Below are 20173 nucleotides of genomic sequence, written 5' to 3'. Positions count from 1 at the left end.
TCCACAATGACTTTCCCAAAATTTCTGTACAAAATTAAAGAAACTTAATAAAACAATACGAAATTTGAGACAATTAAGACTCTGCTTAAGGGTGTTACCACCTAAAAGACACATGTTCTACTTTTACAACATAAATAAATTCTTTTGCCATTTTCAGCAACACACCATTTGCAGCTTAGTTGCAGTGCATTGACACACTTTCAGCGACACACATGAACTTATAAGTTATAAGTAAACCCCTTAAGCCTTATCCCGCTATTTCCAAAACTAATCACGCTCATCCCGTTCCCCGCAAATCCCGATCATTCCCATCGACATTCACCTTCACGCAATCACCCAATACGCATAATGCACGGATTAGCCCGGATTGATTAGATTTTTCAGGAATTTCAGTACGAATTTTGCAAAGTCGCACGCCTGCGCGCCGCTCTTAACCGCCGATAACTCGCAGTTTCCCATCATTCGAAAACCGTGCGCGGCGCAGTTCGTCCACCCGCGGAGCGCGAAGTTGCGATGGCGAAACCGCGACTTTTAACGCACTGTTGAAAAGTCACGAAACTTTCACTATGACCGCTTGAACTCCGCCAAAATGAACGACACGTTAAACGAGACTTACACGAACGTAACTTTACGGCCTGGACCGAATGTGACTTACTGTGATCTGAAGGACGTGCGGAAGGCCTTCGCCGTGTACTACCCCTATCTGAGCCTGGTGATATGCATCTTCGGCTCGGTGACCAATGTGCTGAATATTTGCGTGCTCACCAGCAAGCAGATGCGGTGTCCCACGAACCTCATCCTCACGGCGCTGGCCTTCGCCAATCTCCTGGTGATGGTGGAGTACATCCCGTTTGTGTTTTTGTACAACGAGAACAAGGCCTTTGCGTCCCATTTCACGTACAGTTTGGCCGTCTTCATCAGCTTTCATGCCGTCTTCACGCAGGCTTTTCACTTCATCTCGTGCTGCTTGACGGTTATCCTCGCCATCTGGCAGTATATCGCTGTCAAGTTCCCCCAGAATAACAACAAGTGGTGCAGCAACAACCGCACCAAGATCACCATCCTGCTGACCTACGTGTTGTGCTCCATCGTGTGCGTCCCGCTGAACTTGTCCCTGACCATCAGCGGCAAGGCCGTCAATGTGGACGACAATGGCAAGCTCAGCAAGAACAAGTCGATGCCCAACGTTACCATCTACGTCACCAGGTGACCATAATAATAGTTTTATTCCATTTCGCATAACAACAGAGAAAATAGACTATTATGATGTTTAAGAAAGAGTAGTCAAACTCCACGAGGAATTCTTCTGAAGTACAAGTGATCTTTTCAACAATAACCGCTTAATCTTGAATTTAAAGATATTTATATTTAGCACGTGGGACCAATGTCATGAAAACCAGGCCAAAATTCTAAAAATAACAAAAATAAGGTAAACGAGACTAAACACTCACTTGAAGAAAATGTATTAAACTTAAAAAAATTGGTCTAAAGAGTTTAGACAGTACTTCCCTCGCTGTCGGAAACTTGACGACTGCATGCCTATTGTGTTTTTTTTCTCATTACATTTTTGTAGTGGGAATTTAAAAAAAAATTGCGATGACGTCATCAACATTTTTGCAAGGACACGTATATCAGTTGGGATAGATGTAGTGTAATACTAAGAATAAAATTATTATATTCTCAAATTTTCGGGAAAATGAATTGGGTCGTTTGAATATTGATTTGTAATAATCAATAAAATAACGAAACAATTTACTCACGTATACCTACGTATCAGAGGCAACTGAAAATCGTGTATGTATAAACATTGTTAATTTAAGATGACAGGCGTAACAGCATACGTGAGAGCCAAACACAGAAACTGTAAACAAAACGACCGTCGGTTTTATTGCTTCGACTTCCGCTTATTATATAAAACATTGGGTTTTATTTTAATTCTTGACGGTGAAATTCACAATTGGTTGATTATAAACATGTCTATTTCACATTCGCGGAATCAAGTGAACGCATAAAACAAATGCAGGTCTGTAATGTTAAGGTCGATGTAAATAAGCGTGCTACCCTTATGTTTCAACGGAGTTTTTCCTTTAACAAATTTTGTGTCTACCAAATTGGGTTGGTTGGGGTGTAATACTAATAATAAGTGTTGCCTTTAATTTAATCAATAAAATAAATTGACTTCATTAATTTTTTTGAACCACCTCTTAAGAAAATCTAAAAAATATGAATGGAATGATAAATCACAAGTACAAACTCATCGTATTTTTTGCATTTTAGATAGGATTTATTCAGCAAAATTTAAGGGTGACGTCATCAATTTTTTTAGGAGGGATGAACAAATACATTTTGAACAAAAGTTTACCATGCTTATAATAACTTTAAAATATTCCCAAGATTTCAAAGCATTCGGTTTTGTAATTCCTGATTAAATCGATAAAATAAATTCACGCCTTCATTAATTTTTTTGAGTCACCCTGCATATGCAAATCCAAAAATATGAATGGAATGATAAATCACAAGTACAGACTCATCATATTTTGTACATTTTAGATACGATTTATTCGGAAAACTTTTGAGCTGACGTCATCAGTTTTTTCTAGAAGATAACCAAATATATTTTGACTAAAAATTTATTATGCTCTTTATAACCTTAAAACATCTGCAAGATTTCAAAGCATTCGGTTTTGTAGTTCCTGATTAAATCAATAAAATAAATTTACGCATTCATTAATTTTTTTGAGTCACTCTGTATATGCAAATCCAAAAAATATGAATGGAGTGATAAATGACAAGTACAGGCTCATCATATTTTGTACATTTTAGATATGATTTATTCGGCAAACTTTCGAGCTGACGTCATCAAGTTTTTGGAGGGGATAAGCAAATATATTTTGACTAAACATTTATTATGCTCTTTATGACCTTAAAACATCTGCAAGATTTCAGAGCATTCGGTTTTGTAGTTCCTGATTAAATCAATAAAATATATTTACGCATTCATTAATTTTTTTGAGTCACCCTGTATATGCAAATCCAAAAAATATGAATGGAGTGATAGTTCACAAGTACAGACTCATCATATTTTGTACATTTTAGATATGATTTATTCCACAAACTTTTGAGCTGACGTCATCAAGTTTTTGGAGGGGATAAGCAAATATTTTTTGACTAAAGATTTATGATGCTCTTTATAGCCTTAAAACATCTGCAACATTTCAAAGCATTCTGGTTAGCAGATTAAAAATTAAATTTCAAAATGTTGTTTTATAATTTTGATTTTTTTTCCAAAAATCTGGACGTTTCGGGTGAAAAGTCGATTCAGAGTTGTAAACTACATGTGTAGGACTATGTTATTTTATACAATTGAAAACCCATTTACTATGTACAATTTTGAAGTGACGTCATCGCTTTAGTGGTGGGGATGATTCGACAAATTTTGGTTAGCGTTTTACCATCTACATGATATTCTTAATATAAGTACAAAATTTCACAACAATCGGTCGAGTACTTTCGGAGATTATCTGTCTAATAAAAATCCGTGACAACAGACGGACAGACGGACAGACGGACGGACAGACGGACAGACGGACAGACGGACAGACGGACAGACGGACAGACGGACAGACGGACAGACAGACGGAAATGGGAGACCTATTTCTTCGTCTTCTAGGGGTCATGAAAGATCGAGAAAACGTAAAAGTAGAGAGTCGGCCGACGGACTCGATTACAATACTTCCTTTGCTTACGCTCGGGAAGTAAAAAAAGAATCAATTGTCGTGTCTTCTGATCTGGATAGAATTGTTCCTATAATTCTTTCCCCCTTCATTTGATGGTTCTAAAATCTAAAACTTCCTAAAAAAGACTTCTTTCCATTGCCATTTATTATATTTCTTAAAAAAATACATACATTTTAACTCAATTTATTTTCCAACGTTTCGACCATTAATTTTTTTCTTCTTATTGCACTCAGACTCACCGGGCCGAGATGCTAGTAGCTTGAATGATTGAACGACAACAAAAAATTAATGTTCGAAACGTTGGAAAATAAATTGAGTTAAAATGCCTAATGTTTTTTTTTAAGAAATCTTACATAGCATAAATGTATTTACTGTTTATTGCATTTACGAGTTAATGAATCTCGAAAAGGTAAACATACAAGTTACTGACATTTGTTTATTTTGTGCATTAGAAAGCCATTTATGAGAAACGTAAACAAAAATAATACCAGGATTCTAAAATTAACGAAATAAAAAACGACAGAACGTGAGCAAAATTCTCCTTTTAATTGTTGTCGTTTTTTTTATTATTCATTTTTCAAGTCTACTTAATTTTTTAAGTAATTTTGTTAATGTCTCCTAAATCACGTCATCAATTTTTTAACGGAAACGAGTAAATAAACTTTCGTTAATTTCTTGTAATCAATAAATCATATATTCTATAGAGTTTCTTGAATAAATTGTGAATTTTGATTGTGCAAACGTTACTTTTTAGGATTATCCTTTACATTAAAATTAAAATAGGAGTCGATTATTATTAAACCCAAAATTCTGTATAATGGTCCCGTAGTTTGTTGTATTGATCAATGTAAGACTTATAGCAATACCGGAGGTTTGTTTGTCATTTGTTAAAAAAGCGAAAATTTTAAACGTTTAAATTAAAAAAAAATCGGGGAAAAATTTACTTTTCAATAAAATATGTAAATATACTCGATTCTGCCTTCGGTATCAAAAATATTATAATATTTTTGTTTACTAGCCCTATGACCTGATTTTCGCACCAGATACCTCGATCTCTTTAGTATTCAGAATGAAAAAAAGAAGGTATCTATCGTTCCTAATGAGAAAACAGTTTCTTTTCCGAAAAGGTTCAAGAATGTGCATTCCGATTTTGAGCTTTCGATTCCTCGAACCTTTCTAGCCCTAGGACCTTATTGTCGTGCTGGATACTCGATCCGTTTAGTTTTTAGAAGAATATTGTTACTTTGAACGGGTACTTAAAATCCGCGTGGGTAAAACTCAACAATTTATTTCTCAAATTTACACAACTGATTACACAGCGAAAATGTACAAAATAATTCCGGCGCAACTTGACTGGCTTCTTTCAACAATCGCTTAACTCTATTTAAAGCCATACATTCCTCTGGATGGATCGCGAACGCCGCTTCGAGGTTTTTCTGGATCTCGCAATCGAGACTTCCGGTAACTCGCTCCAGGCATGTCTTTATGCAAACGCCGCACATACTAGAAAAGCCTCGATAAACCCATAAGCGTCGTACCGGGCTGGCGTATGGATTTATTTAGTAACAATATAGTATTTTGAATATACTTAGGACTGTGTCAATTTTAAAAAAACAATTTAATGAATTCTGTCTTCAGTATCAAAAGTATTAAAGTATATTTATTTACACTTACTGTTGACTAAAAACAAATCCATTGCTTGACCACTGATTTTTTTCTGATTTAAAGCTGAAATTTTAGTTGTGTGGTGAATGGTTTTCGAAATATTCGGGTTTAAAGTTAATTTTTGAAAATCTCAAAATTTGTCACACTAGTATTATAGCTAGTAGAACTTCTGAGGGTCGAAATTTACCAATTCAGGCAGATGAAAAAGGTGTTGTTGGACCGAGGTTAGAGAGGAATATCGAAAATTGCCAGGAATTTTAGCATTTTTGTTAAGGACTTATTTATATTTATTCTGGAAAAAGTAAATAACCAAAAGTGATTAAAAAAATTGCATTTATGGGGGGGCAATACGAAAAATCGCAGTTCAAATTAAAATTTTTCAAATATTTCAAAATTTGTCACTTTTCATTTTGTCGATTCGGGAAAAATAGTAGGTATTTTCGAAGAAATAAATCCATAGAAAAGTTCTGAAAATTTGAAATGACAAAAGAAATTTTTTCAATAATTTGCGGCGGTGTTCTAGAAAAATTCAAAATTGTCATGGGAGAAGGTGAAAAATGTAATTTTTGGCGAAGTTGTCTAAAAATCCACCAAAAATTTTAAGCGATAGATTTTGAACAACTGAATCGAAAAACATCAAGTGTTGATAGTCTCGGACCAAGATTAAAGGCGAATATCCAAAATCCCAGAGAAATCGAGAATAAGAAAAAATAATTCAAAGACGATACCATGACAGAAATATTTGGGGTCAAAATTGAGTTTAAATATTTCACTTGGCGATTCTGGAAAATTATACGAATTTTTGAAAAAATGAAGCCGTAAAAAACTTCTGGAGGTTGAAATCAACAAAAGATTCTTTCTGTAAATTTGCTCTAGAAAAGGTCAAAATTTTTGTAGGGGAAGGTACTGAAAAATTTCACTTTTGGCGAAGTAATTGCGGGTTCCTGACCAAGATTACAGGGAAACATCGAAAATCCCACAGAAATCGTAGCATTTATATTAAGGACTTACTTAACTAGTTGCACTCTGGAAAAACTTTCCAAAACTAAAAAGTCCTGAACAGATCCAGACCTACCAAATTTTGTGGACTTTTTTGAAAAATTTTCAATTGGAATAGTTTTGAAAAACATGCAAATTAAAAATCTGAAAAATGTGTCAAGTTTTTTGTAATATTGCAATCCGTCAGAGAAAATAGTGAACTGAAGAATATGAAAATTTTTTAATAGATGATTCTGGAAAAACGGTTGGAGTTATAGAAGAAACGAACCCGAAAGTGACCTCTGCAGTTCGAAATCTGGGAGAAAATATTTTTAGTTAAGTTTTGAAAATGGTCGAAAATGGGCCGAAAAATATGACTTTTTTGGAGTTTGGTTTTTTATTATCTTGGTTTTTTCCATTATACCAATTTTTAACATTTCGATTTTATATATTTTTTTAAATTTTTTAGTTTTTCGATTCTCTATCTTTTGGATTTTGTAAATTTTAGATTTTGCAATTTTTCGATTTGCAGTTTTACGAGTTTACAAATTCTAATTTTTCAATTTGCAGTTTTTCGTTTCGGTTTTTTATTTTCTTTATTTTTTCAATTATTCACTTTTTCCGTATTCTAATTCTATACTTTTTCTTTTTCCAGTATGAATTTTTTTCAATTTTTGAGTGTCTCAATTTTTCGATTTGTAATATTTCGGTTTTTAGTTCTTGTTTTTCTTCATGATTTTTCAGGTTTTCGTTGCTTCAGTTTTTGATTTACGATAATTCTAGTTTTCACTTTAAATAGGTACTAATAATAATTTTAAAATGTTTTCATTTATTTAATTTTTCAATTTTTCGATTCTTCAGTTATTTATTTCTCCAAATTTTGATTTTCAATTTTTCGTGTCGGTTTTTAGTTTTTTTATTTTTACAATTCTTCCATTTTTCTATGTTGCAATTTTATAATTTTTTGTTCATTTTTAATTTTTTCAATTTTTCGTTTCTTTCAGCTCTTCGAGTTTTCATTTTAAAATTTTTCAGTTTTTTGATTTTCCAACTTTTGGATGTTTGAGATTTTTGATGTTGCAATTTTTCGGTTTGCAGTTCCAGGAGTTTTCAATTTTTCATTTCTTCAATTCTTCGATCTGCTCTTTTCCGTTTGGGTTTTGTATTTCCTCTATTTTTCAATTTTTCGGTTTTCCAATGTTCTGATTTTATAATTTGCAAAATTGCAAAACTGGAAAATTTAAAAATTGGAAAATCGAGGAATTGAAAATGATTAAACATTTGAAAAATTCAACAAAAAAATAAAATCGAGAGAAACGTTGAAAATAAAATTTAAAAAAATTTGGAAAAATGTTACTTTTGAAAAAGTTGTCTAAAAATCTTCAAAAAATTCTAGAATGTAGATCTCGACGTGTTGATTCCAAAAATGTAGCATGTTAATGGTGATGGAGTAGTATTTTCAAAATATTCGGTTTTAAAATGATTTTTTTTAATTCCAAAAATTGCAAATTTTCAAAAAGTGACTCTGGAAAAACGGTTGTAGTTATCGAAAAAACGAGCCCGGAAGTAACTTCTCCGGCTCGAAATGTACAAGAAAATGTGTTTAGTTAAGTTTCAAAAATGGTCGAAAATGGGCTGAAATTTAAACAAAAATAGGTGTAAAATGTTTTCTGTTCTTAAACTGCACTTTTGCTATTTATTAAATTGTGACATACTCTGATTGGTGAGAAAAAATATTGGCTGAAAATTGTGAGCACTGTTTATTTTTGGATATTAGAACTAAAAAAAATGCGGAGTTAGAGCAAATCAGTTAAAAATAGAATAATTTTTTTCTCAGAAGAACATAACTTTACAAAATTAAGAATCTCGTCAACAGATATAGAGCTACTAAATTTTGTGACAATTTAAAAGTGAAATAAAATAAAGCCAAAGATTGGACCCCGATCATACCCGCCCCGATCTCAATTCTTAATTGTAATGAATGTTTCATTCGTTGCCAGATCGAGGGGCGGGGCTTAATTGCAAGATACATATTTGTCTACAAGAATTTAGCATTTAAACATGTTTTAAGCTTCTAGTTCTGCAAAGACGACTACGCATATTAAGAAAAAAGGCAAAATATATGCCCCGCCCACCCACCCTGTCTCAATTGTGATGACTTTTTTTATCGTCGCCACCCAAAGGAAAGAAATTTAATTGCAAAATCGTCATTATTTCTTATTTATATTTTAAACGTGTTTTGAGTTTCTAAGAATAAAAAAATCTTCACAATTGAGATAAAGTGGGTGGGCGGGGTTTATATTTTGTTTTTTCTCTTAATATACACAGTATTCTGTGAACAACATGATACTCAAAAACACGTTTTTAATTTCTTGTAAAGAAGTAAGTCTTTTGCAGTTAATCTCCGCCTCGTTGGTTCACGACGCATAAAAAAAATCATCACAATTGAGATAGGGCGGGTGGGCGGGGCTTATATTTTGCCTTTTTTTTTTCTTAATATACATAGCCATCTTTTCACAACATGAAACTTAAAATATCTTTAACATGGAAAATTTGTATAAGGAAATATTGATTTTGTAATTACGCTCCGCCCCATAATTGTAAAATCCATATTTCCTTGCAAAAATGTACGACGATGTATATAGGAAAAAAAGGCAAAATATAAGCCCCGTCCACCCGCCCTATCTCATTCTGATGATTTTTTTTATTCGTCTTGAGCCAAGGGGGCAGAAGTTAACTGCAAAATTCTTTTTTCTCAAAAATATGTTTTTGAGTATCGGGTTGTCCAAAGAGTACTATGTATATCAAAAAAAGCCAAAGATTAGACCCCAAGGGGCGGGGCTTAATTGCAAAATCCATATTTGTCGACAGGAATTTACCATTTAAATATGTTTTAAGTTTCTAGTCCTGAAAAGACGACTACGTGTATTAAGAAAAAGCCAAAATAAAAATATAAAACTTTTCTGATTTGAAAGTCCCTCAGAGAAACTATTGGACTAACGAATAACAAAATTTTTTACTTTTGTTTTTGTAAACAGAAAAAATCGAAAATTTTGCAGTTTTTGAAAACGCTGAAATAAACAAGTAGATCAAAATTTATAAAATTTCATTCGGCGATTTAAAAAAAAATGGTAAAAAGAAATGAAGTCATAAGAATCTTCCAGAGGTAAAAATAGAAAGTCAAAATTCTCATTGGAGAAAATGCTAAAAAACTGAATTTCTTTTCGAAATTTCTTAAAAATCCACCAAAAATTCTGAGCGATAGATTTTGACGCGATGAATCGAAAAACATTGAATGTTGATAGTCCTGGACCAAGATTCGGGATGAGGATCGAAAATTTCGGAGCAATCGTAGCATTTTTGTTAAGGATTTAGTTAACCCTATTCCGGAAAAACCGGCTGTCTTAAAATCATTAAAAAAATTATGTTTACGCAGAAGTGATACATCTATACAGAAAAATAATCTATAGGAATTTTGTGAACGCCGAAATGAACAAAAGACATTTTTTGGTTATTTGCGCTGTGTTATTATTTTTATTATTTCTGTTTTTCTAATATTTTAAAAATAAATGTGAAAAACTCTACAAGAATTCTAAAAAATACATAGGTTGTCAAAACACATTTACAGGATATCATTTGTTTCTTACACTGTTACTGGTATTATTTATCTAAGTATATTTGTTTTAATGTATACTTAACGAGCTTTACATTTTTAATGTTGAAAAGGTACGTGGACGACAACTACCAGCACGTGAGCTCCTACGTCTACGCCATCGCCATCAAGCTCATCCCCAGCGTGCTGCTCACCGTGCTCACCACCCTGCTCATCATCGAGCTGCTCCACGCCAAGGAGCGCCGCAAGAACCTGATGAACCCCAAGAAGGACGAGAACGCGAAGATGCGCAAGCCGAGCCAGAGGTTCCTGGACAAGGAGAAGCAGACTGATCGCACCACGAGGATGCTGGTGGCGGTGCTGCTGCTCTTCCTCATGGTGGAGTTTCCTCAAGCCATTTTTGGAATGTTCAATGTCATTATCGGGCAAACTTTCGAACTGCAGTGTTACCAGCCGTTGGGTAAGTTTCGGGGTTGGCGAGCCTGGGCGCTTAATAAAGTCGGTTTATGATGTGGTAATTTTGCAAAATGTGTGTCGATAAACTTGAGAGGTGATTAAAAGTTGTTTGAACTGGTATCAAAGCCGGCGGTGTGGTGTGGTTCGATGTAACGAATTAGAGCGGAGGTCGTAAAGTGAATATCACGTTAAAAATTAAAGGTTGAAGAGATGTATTCTTAATTGTCGTTTTATATGTGGCCTGATTTTAATTAGAAAATATATTTTTGTTAAAAACTTTGCGCGATAAATGTTCAGAAAGTTTGTGTTTAGTAGTTTTCGTATTTGAACGCCAGAATTATAGCTGCTCTGGGACGCTAATTTAAAATACAAACAACTGCTAAGTTATTTACACTTAACTTCCTTGGCCTCTAACTTTGAGATGATGAAAAGCTGATTATAAATATCTCAACTGTGATTGTATTTTATGACACAAAAATTGGCCGAAGGTTGTATCGACAGAACTTCTCTCGCCCCTGAAGTGCAGCCAATCAAATCCGGCTTATTATTGTCATTTTTTAATAATAATAATAATTTATTATTCATATAAACATACACGTTTTCTGCATAAATCACACATACATACTATACATAATACAACAATAAATATAGAAATGACAATTTGAGAAAATATATTTTTTTGCGATTTTTGTTTACTGATAACCTCTATACAGTAACTTGGCTTGAATTTTTCAATTTCCATTTGTAATTTTTCGAGTTTTCAAGTTTAAATTTTTCAGTTTTTCATTTTCCAAATTTTGAATTTTCCAATTTTTAGGTTTTGTAATTTTTCTATTTGCAATTTCACGAGTTTTCATATTTTAATTTCCGTATTCTGACGCTATACTTTTCCTTTTTCCAGTATGAAATTTTTCAATTTTTCGATTTGGAGTTGTTCAGTTTTCAATTTTAGTTTTCCATATTCTGATTGTACAATTTTTTTCTTTTTCTTAATATGAAATTTTTCAATTCTTCGTTTCTTCAGTTTTTGATTTACAATTACATATTCTAGTTTTAGCTACTTACAATGATTTGAATTTTTTTTTCATTTATTCGATTTTCAATTTTTCGATTCTTCAGTTTTTCATTTCTTCAAATTTTCGATTTGCAATTTTTTGTTTCGGTTTTTCATTTTTTTTCATTTTAAAATTTTTCAGTGTTTTTATTTTCCAACTTTGGCTGTTCCAGTTTTTTCATTTTGCAATTTTTCGATTTGCAATTTCAGGAGTTTTCAATTTTTCATTTCTTCAATTTTTCGATTTTCTCTTTTCCGTTTCGGTTCTTTATTTTCTTTATTTTGTCAATTTTTCGGTTTTTCAATGCCCTGATTTTATGATTTGCAAAATTGCAAAATTGGAAAATAAAAAAATTGGAAAATCGAGGAATTGACAGAAACGTTAAGAAAATAGAAGCAATGAAAAAACGAAAAATTGTGAAGAAAAGTCGAGAAAATGACAATTAAAAAATTCACGAGTTTTCAGTTTTTCGATTTTTCAGTTTCTCATTTCTTCAATTTTTCGATTTGCTCTTTTCCGTTTCGGTTTATTATTTTCTCAATTTTTTTCAATTTTTCACTTTTGGTAATACTTTCCAATTTTTAAATTTGCAATTTTTCAGTTTTCAATTTTTGATGTACAATTTTCCTACTTTCCATTTTAAATATGCAATAATAATCAACGACTTGAAAAATTAAAGATTCGAAAAACTGAAAAATCGAGATTTTAAAAATTGAGAAACTTAAAAATCGAAAAAACGAATTGTATCTTGTAAAATCGAAACAATGAAAATTAAAGAAATAAGAAAATCGGATAATTGGAGTTCCAAAAATTTGCCAAATTTGAAAAATTTAAAATTGGGAAATCGAGGGATTGAAGAATCAAAAATTGACCATTTGAAAAATTCAATAAAAAAATATAAAATCGAAATGAATGTTGAAAAAAAAACGATAAATTGAGAAATAGAACCGAAAAATTGCAATTTTTTGGGTTTTAGTTTTTCGATTTTTAAAATTTAAAATTTTTCAGTTTCTCGATTTTTCAACTTTTCGTTTCTTCAATTGCAATTTTTGTACTTTTGCGTTTACATATTTAATAATAATTATAATTTTAAAATTTTTCGATTTTAATTTTTCTATTTGTCAGTATTTAATTTTTTAATTTGTCGATCTTTCAATGTTACAGTTTTTCAACTTTGTTATTTTGATGATACTATAATTTTTGAGTTTACAATTTTTGGATTTTCCAATTTATCGATTGAGTTTACAATTTTCGGATTTTCCAATAATTTTTCGATTCGATTCGTTTCTTTTGTTTTCAATTTCTCGATTCATTAATTTATTTTTATGTTTCTCGGTTTTTAGTTTTTAAATTTTTTCCGATTTTCCACTTTTTGGATTTTGCAACTTTTCGTTTTCCAATTTTTACGACTTTTGAATTTTTCAAATCGTAAAACTGAAAAATTTGAAATAAAAAATGGAAAAAATATAAAATGAAAATTTTGGATAAGCTAAAAATTGGAAATCAACGACTTGAAAATTTAAAAAAACGAAAGATTGAAAAATCGGAAGAATAAAAATTGAGAAAATTTAAAAATCGTGAAATTTCAGGAGTTTTCAGTTTTTCATTTCTTTCATTTTTCGATTTGCTCTTTTCCATTTCGGTTTTTTATTTTCCCTATTTCTTTGATTTTTGGTTTTTCAATGTTCTGATTTGATAATTTTTTCTCTTTTCAATGTAAAATGTTTTAATTTGGGATTGGAAATTTGAAAAATTGTATAAAAGGAAAATCATGAAATCATAAGGAACATTGAAAAAGCAAAAGAATTTAAAAAACGAAAAATTATGGAATACAATCAAAGGAATGAAAATTAAAAAATCGGGAAATTTCACAACTTCTGAGTTTTTCATTTCTTCAATTTTTTTTCTATTTTTTCAATTTTTCGGTTATTCAATGTTCTGATTTTATAATTTTTCCTATTTTCAGTGCAAAATTTTTCAATTGAAGATTGAAAATTTGAAAAATGGAATAAAAGAAAAATTATGATAAAATCGTAAGAAACATTGAAAAAACGTATTAGAAAAATAAAAATTGTGAAACAAAATTGAGAAATAGCAAATTGAAAAATCGGAAACTATGATACAAAATTGAGAAAATGTGAAATTAAATCAAGAATTTGAAACGATTGAAAATTTGAAAAATTGAATATAAGAAAAATTATAAAATCATATGGAAATGTAAAAACGAAAAATTGTGAAATAAAATCGAGAAAAAGAAAATTAAAAAATCAGGAAATTTCACGAGTTGTCAGTTTTCCGATTTTTCAATTTTTCATTTCTTCAATTTTTCGATTTGCTCTTTTCCGTTTCGGTTGTTTATTTTTCTGGTTTTTCAATTTTTCGGTTTGTCAGTGTTCTGATTTTATAATTTTTCCTTGTTTTCAATGTGAACATTTTCAATTTAGGATTGAAAATTTGAAAAATTGAAAAAAAAAATTATAAAATCGTAAGAAAGATTGAAAAAACAAAGGAATTCAAAAACCGAAAGATTGTGAAATAAGATCGAGAAAATTAAAATTAAAAATCGGTAAATTTCAGGAATTTTCAGTTTTATTTCTCAATTTTTGCGACTTCCTCTCTTCCATTTAGGTTTTTTCTTTTCTCTATTATTGCAGTTTTTTGTTTTTTCAATGTTTTGATTTTATAGTTTTTCCTCTTTTCAATTTAAGATTGAAAATTTGAAAAAATGAATAAAAGAAAAATTCTAACATCGTAAGAAACATTGGAAAAACAAAGGAAAATAAAAAACGAAAAGTCGTGAAATAAAATCGAGAAAATGAAAATTAAAAAATCGGGAAAGTTCACGAGTTTTCAGTTTTTCGATTTTTCAATATTTTATTTCTTCACTTTTTCGATTTGCTCTTTTTCGTTTCGGGTTTTTATTTTATCTGTTTTTTCAATTTTCCGGTTTGTCAATGTCCTGATTTTATAAATTTTCCTCTTTCGATGTAAAATTTTTCAATTTAAGATTGAAAATTTGAAAAATTGAATAAAAGAAAAATTATAAAATCGTAAGAAACATTGAAAAAACAAAGGAATTTAAAACACGAAAAACTATGATACAAAATTGAGAAAATGTGAAATAAAAATTAAGAACTTGAAACGATTGAAAACTTGAAAAAATGAATAAAAGAAAAATGATAAAATCGTAAGAAACATTGAAAAAACAAACGAAAATATAAACGAAAAATTGTGAAATAAAATCCAGAAAATGAAAACAAAAAAATTGGAAAATATCACGAGTTTTCAGTATTTCGATTTCTCAATTTTTCATTTCTTAAATTCATCTACTTATTCTTTCCCGTTTCGGTTTTCTATTTTTTCTATTTTTTCAATTTGTCGGATTTTCAATGGTCTGATTTTATAATTTTTTCTTTTTTCAGTGTGAAAATTTTCAATTTAATATTGAAAATTTGAAAATTTGAGTAAAAGAAAAATTATGCAACGTAAGAAATATTGGTAAAACAAAGGACTTTAAAAAACGAAAAACTGAAATAAAATCGAGAAAATAAAAATTAAATAATCGGGAAATTTCAGTTTTTCGAGTTTTCAATATTTTATTTCTTCAGTATTTCGATTTGCTCTTTTTCGTTTCGGTTTTTTTATCTTCTCTGTTTTTTCAATTTTTCGGTTTTTCTATGTCCTGATTTTAAAAATTTTCCGGTTTCGATATGAAATTTTTCAATTTAAGATTGAAAATTAGAAAAATTGAGTAAAAAAAAAATTATAAAACATAAGAAACCAAACGAAAATAAAAACGAAAAATTGTGAAATAAAATCCAGAACCTGAAAATAAAAAAAATGGAAAATTTCATGAGTTGGCAGTATTTCGATTTCTCAATTTTTCATTTCTTAAATTTTTCGACTTATTCTTTCCCGTTTCGGTTTTCTAGTTTCTCTATTTTTTCAATTTTTCGGTTTTTCAATGTTTTGATTTTATAATTTTTTCTTTCTTCAATGTGAAAATTTTCAATTCAACATTCAAAATTTGAAAAATTGAATAAAAGAAAAATTGCACAACTTAAGAAACATTGATAAAACAAAGGACTTTAAAAAACGAAAAACTGTGAAATAAAATTGAAACGATTGAAAATTTTAAAAATTGAATATAAGAAAAACTATAAAATCATAAGGAAATGTAAAAACGAAAAATTGTGAAATAAAATCGAGAAAAAGAAAATTAAAAAATCGGAAAATTTCACGAGTTTTCAGTTTTTCGATTTTTCAATATTTTATTTCTTCAATTTTTCGATTTGCTCTTTTTCGTTTCGGTTTTTTATTTTATCTGTTTTTTCAATTTTTCGGTTTTTCAATGTCCTGATTTTATAAATTTTTCTCTTTCGATGTGACATTTTTCAAGTGAACATTGAAAATTAGAAAAATTGAGTAAAAGGAAAATGACAAAAAAATAACAAAATTTGAAAAAACAAAGGAATTTAAAACACGAAAAACTATGATACAAAATTGAGAAAATGTGAAATAAAAATCAAGAACTTGAAACGATTGAAAATTTGAAAAAATGAATAAAAGAAAAATGATAAAATCGTAAGAAACATTGAAAAAACAAACGAAAATAAAACCGAAAAATTGTGAAATAAAATCCAGAAAATGAAAATAAAAAAATTGGAAAATTTCACAAGTTTTCAGTATTTCGATTTCTCAATTTTTCATTTCTTAAATTCTTCGACTTATTCTTTCCCGTTTCGGTTTTCTAGTTTCTCTATTTTTTCAATTTTTCGGTTTTTTAGTGTTTCGATTTTATAATCTTTTCTTTCTTTAATGTGAAAATTTTCGTAAAAGAAAAATTATGCAACGTAAGAAACATTGGTAAAACAAGGACTTTAAAAAACGAAAAACTGAAATAAAATCGAGAAAATAAAAATTAAATAATCGGGAAATTTCAGTTTTTCGAGTTTTCAATATTTTATTTCTTCAGTATTTCGATTTGCTCTTTTTCGTTTCGGTTTTTTTATCTTCTCTGTTTTTTCAATTTTTCGGTTTTTCTATGTCCTGATTTTAAAAATTTTCCGGTTTCGATATGAAATTTTTCAATTTAAGATTGAAAATTAGAAAAATTGAGTAAAAAAAAAATTATAAAACATAAGAAACCAAACGAAAATAAAAACGAAAAATTGTGAAATAAAATCCAGAACCTGAAAATAAAAAAAATGGAAAATTTCATGAGTTGGCAGTATTTCGATTTCTCAATTTTTCATTTCTTAAATTTTTCGACTTATTCTTTCCCGTTTCGGTTTTCTAGTTTCTCTATTTTTTCAATTTTTCGGTTTTTCAATGTTTTGATTTTATAATTTTTTCTTTCTTCAATGTGAAAATTTTCAATTCAACATTCAAAATTTGAAAAATTGAATAAAAGAAAAATTGCACAACTTAAGAAACATTGATAAAACAAAGGACTTTAAAAAACGAAAAACTGTGAAATAAAATTGAAACGATTGAAAATTTTAAAAATTGAATATAAGAAAAACTATAAAATCATAAGGAAATGTAAAAACGAAAAATTGTGAAATAAAATCGAGAAAAAGAAAATTAAAAAATCGGAAAATTTCACGAGTTTTCAGTTTTTCGATTTTTCAATATTTTATTTCTTCAATTTTTCGATTTGCTCTTTTTCGTTTCGGTTTTTTATTTTATCTGTTTTTTCAATTTTTCGGTTTTTCAATGTCCTGATTTTATAAATTTTTCTCTTTCGATGTGACATTTTTCAAGTGAACATTGAAAATTAGAAAAATTGAGTAAAAGGAAAATGACAAAAAAATAACAAAATTTGAAAAAACAAAGGAATTTAAAACACGAAAAACTATGATACAAAATTGAGAAAATGTGAAATAAAAATCAAGAACTTGAAACGATTGAAAATTTGAAAAAATGAATAAAAGAAAAATGATAAAATCGTAAGAAACATTGAAAAAACAAACGAAAATAAAACCGAAAAATTGTGAAATAAAATCCAGAAAATGAAAATAAAAAAATTGGAAAATTTCACAAGTTTTCAGTATTTCGATTTCTCAATTTTTCATTTCTTAAATTCTTCGACTTATTCTTTCCCGTTTCGGTTTTCTAGTTTCTCTATTTTTTCAATTTTTCGGTTTTTTAGTGTTTCGATTTTATAATCTTTTCTTTCTTTAATGTGAAAATTTTCGTAAAAGAAAAATTATGCAACGTAAGAAACATTGGTAAAACAAGGACTTTAAAAAACGAAAAACTGTGAAATAAAATCGAGAAAATAAAAATTAAATAATCGGGAAATTTCAGTTTTTCGAGTTTTCAATATTTTATTTCTTCAATATTTCGATTTGCTCTTTTTCGTTTCGGTTTTTTTATCTTCTCTGTTTTTTCAATTTTTCGGTTTTTCGATGTCCTGATTTTATAAATTTTCCTCTTTCGATGTGAAATTTTTCAATTTAAGATTGAAAATTAGAAAAATTGAGTAAAAAAAAATTACAAAACATAAGAAACAAAACGAAAATAAAATCGAAAAATTGTGAAATAAAATCCAGAAAATGAAAATTAAAAAATTGGAAAATTTCACTAGTTTTCAGTATTTCGATTTATCAATTTTTCATTTCTTAAATTCTTCGACCTACTCTTTCCCGTTTCGGTTTTCTATTTTCTCTATTTTTTCATTTTGTCGGTTTTTCAATGGTAGGTATGATTTTTTCTTTTTTCAGTGTGAAAATTTTCAATTTAACATTGAAAATTTGAAAAATTGAGTAAAAGAAAAATTATACAACGTAAGAAACATTGGTAAAACGAAGGACTTTAAAAAACGAAAAACTGTGAAATAAAATCGAGAAAATGAAAATTAAAAAATCGGGAAATTTCACGAGTTGTCAGTTTTTCGATTTTTCAATATTTTATTTCTTCACTTTTTCGATTTGCTCTTGTTCGTTTCGGTTTATTTATTTTCTCTAATTTTTCAATTTTTCGGTTTTTCAATGTCCTGATTTTATAAATTTTCCTCTTTCGATGTGAAATTTTTCAATTTAAGATTGAAAATTAGAAAAATTGAGTAAAGGAAAAATTACAAAAACATAAGAAACACTGAAAAAAACGAAGGGAATTAAAACACGAAAAACTATGATACAAAATTGAGAAAATGTGAAATAAAAATCAAGAACTTCAATAAAGCACCAATATAGAGTCATAATGTTTTGCGTGTTTCAGAGAGGATTTATTAGACAAATGAGATGACGCCATCAATTTTTTGGAAGGAGATAAAGGAATAAATTTTGATTTAGAAAATATACACACAAAATTTGACAACAATTATGTGTAATAAAAATAAAATAAACCGCATCTTGCCACATTTCAAGTACGATTTACTAAGCAACATTTAACGAAATTTCCGAATAAACGTTCCGGAGCTCCGGACTTCAAATTACCGCACTCATCTCCTCCACAAAGCAGCCCTGAAAATCGAAAAAAACCTTATCTTTCCTGCTATATCTCCGGCGTGAATAATTCTACGTTTATTTGCATCGTGTTAATATTTGCCCTGTTATAACTGAATCCTACCACGTCTTTATTAAATGTGCAGCATTACGTTCAAAATTAATTAATAAACTCGTGGACCGACTTTCGAAAGTGCGAAAGGCATACAAAAGACCGAAACAATTTCACCCGGAATTTCCGGCTAGCTTTTAGCGACATTTTTCCGAATTTCGCTTGTTGGAAGCGCTAATTAGTTTTACCTTAAATGTGAGACACTGTCCTAAAGCGATAATTAGATAATAAATTATAACTAAGTTAAACTTGTTGCGCAGAGCCGACTAATAAGGATAACGTCGTGGGAGGGTCTCGTAAGTGAAACCCCCGGTGTGGTGTATGCTGAAAGAAAAAGTGGATTACTCCAAGTGCGTCAGTCGGTAACTTTAAACATTGCCATGTTTACGAAACTAGCTATTAATTGGCTTCATTAATCTCTGCATTGTTTTACAAACTTAGCGTAAATTGTGAATTTCGGAAAGCTGTCGGCGGGTTTTGTAATCGTGAAGAACAAGGAGTATTTTTGTGCGATGTTTTAAAAAAGCTTTGATGTGCTGATGAAAAATGTCCCCCGGTTTAAATTTATGGTGTTAATTATAAGTTAGTATGGGATTAACGTGAAGATAAATGCGAGCTTCATTCTAAATTCAGAACAGGGTATTATGAATCTTGGAGTAAAATAAATAGCAGAGGAGAGACGCAAAAACGTACCAAGCTAACGATTACTTGTCACTATTCGATTTGTATTTTCACTGAAAATAAATAAATATTAAAAGAGTTCGTCACAGCGTAAAGCATAATCGGAATTTGTTTACATAATGTGCCAAAGAACAATTTACATACGAAGAATAATCGATTGTAGTACTACGCACAACTACAATGTAGTTACGTTGTTTTTAACCTACGATAACCTACGAATATTATTAGTATTTTTACTGATAGTTGGAATGTGTTTGAATGTAGACAATAAAAAAGTCATTGTCTAGACAGGGTGTCTGTAAATAATTAGCGTTATCTCGTAGCGGCACACTTTCCGCTTTTGCCGCTTTGTTGAAATAAAAATTAGAAAAAATGGAAAAATGGCCAGTCGAAATCGTCATTTCGTGCAAATACAAATGTAACGA

At 29.7% G+C, this 20173-nt stretch overlaps 1 protein-coding gene across 1 annotated transcript in view; it reads left to right on the top strand.

The window, feature by feature from the left end:
* Positions 1-469: 469 nt before the first annotated feature.
* LOC135139451 (G-protein coupled receptor dmsr-1-like) overlaps positions 470-20173 on the top strand; it is a 77643-nt gene continuing 57939 nt past the window's right edge. The window contains exons 1-2 of the mRNA XM_064069690.1: positions 470-1206; positions 10107-10453. Coding sequence (XP_063925760.1) covers positions 590-1206; positions 10107-10453 — 964 coding nt within the window. The 5' untranslated portion in view covers positions 470-589. The remainder of the gene's footprint in view (positions 1207-10106; positions 10454-20173) is intronic.

The sequence above is a fragment of the Zophobas morio genome, unplaced genomic scaffold, assembly GCF_036711695.1.
Source record: "Zophobas morio isolate AGI-343-1 ecotype UQ-CSIRO unplaced genomic scaffold, CSIRO_AGI_Zmor_V1 ptg000031l, whole genome shotgun sequence".
Classification (NCBI taxonomy): domain Eukaryota; kingdom Metazoa; phylum Arthropoda; class Insecta; order Coleoptera; family Tenebrionidae; genus Zophobas; species Zophobas morio.
This window is presented reverse-complemented; position numbering and strand designations above follow the sequence as displayed.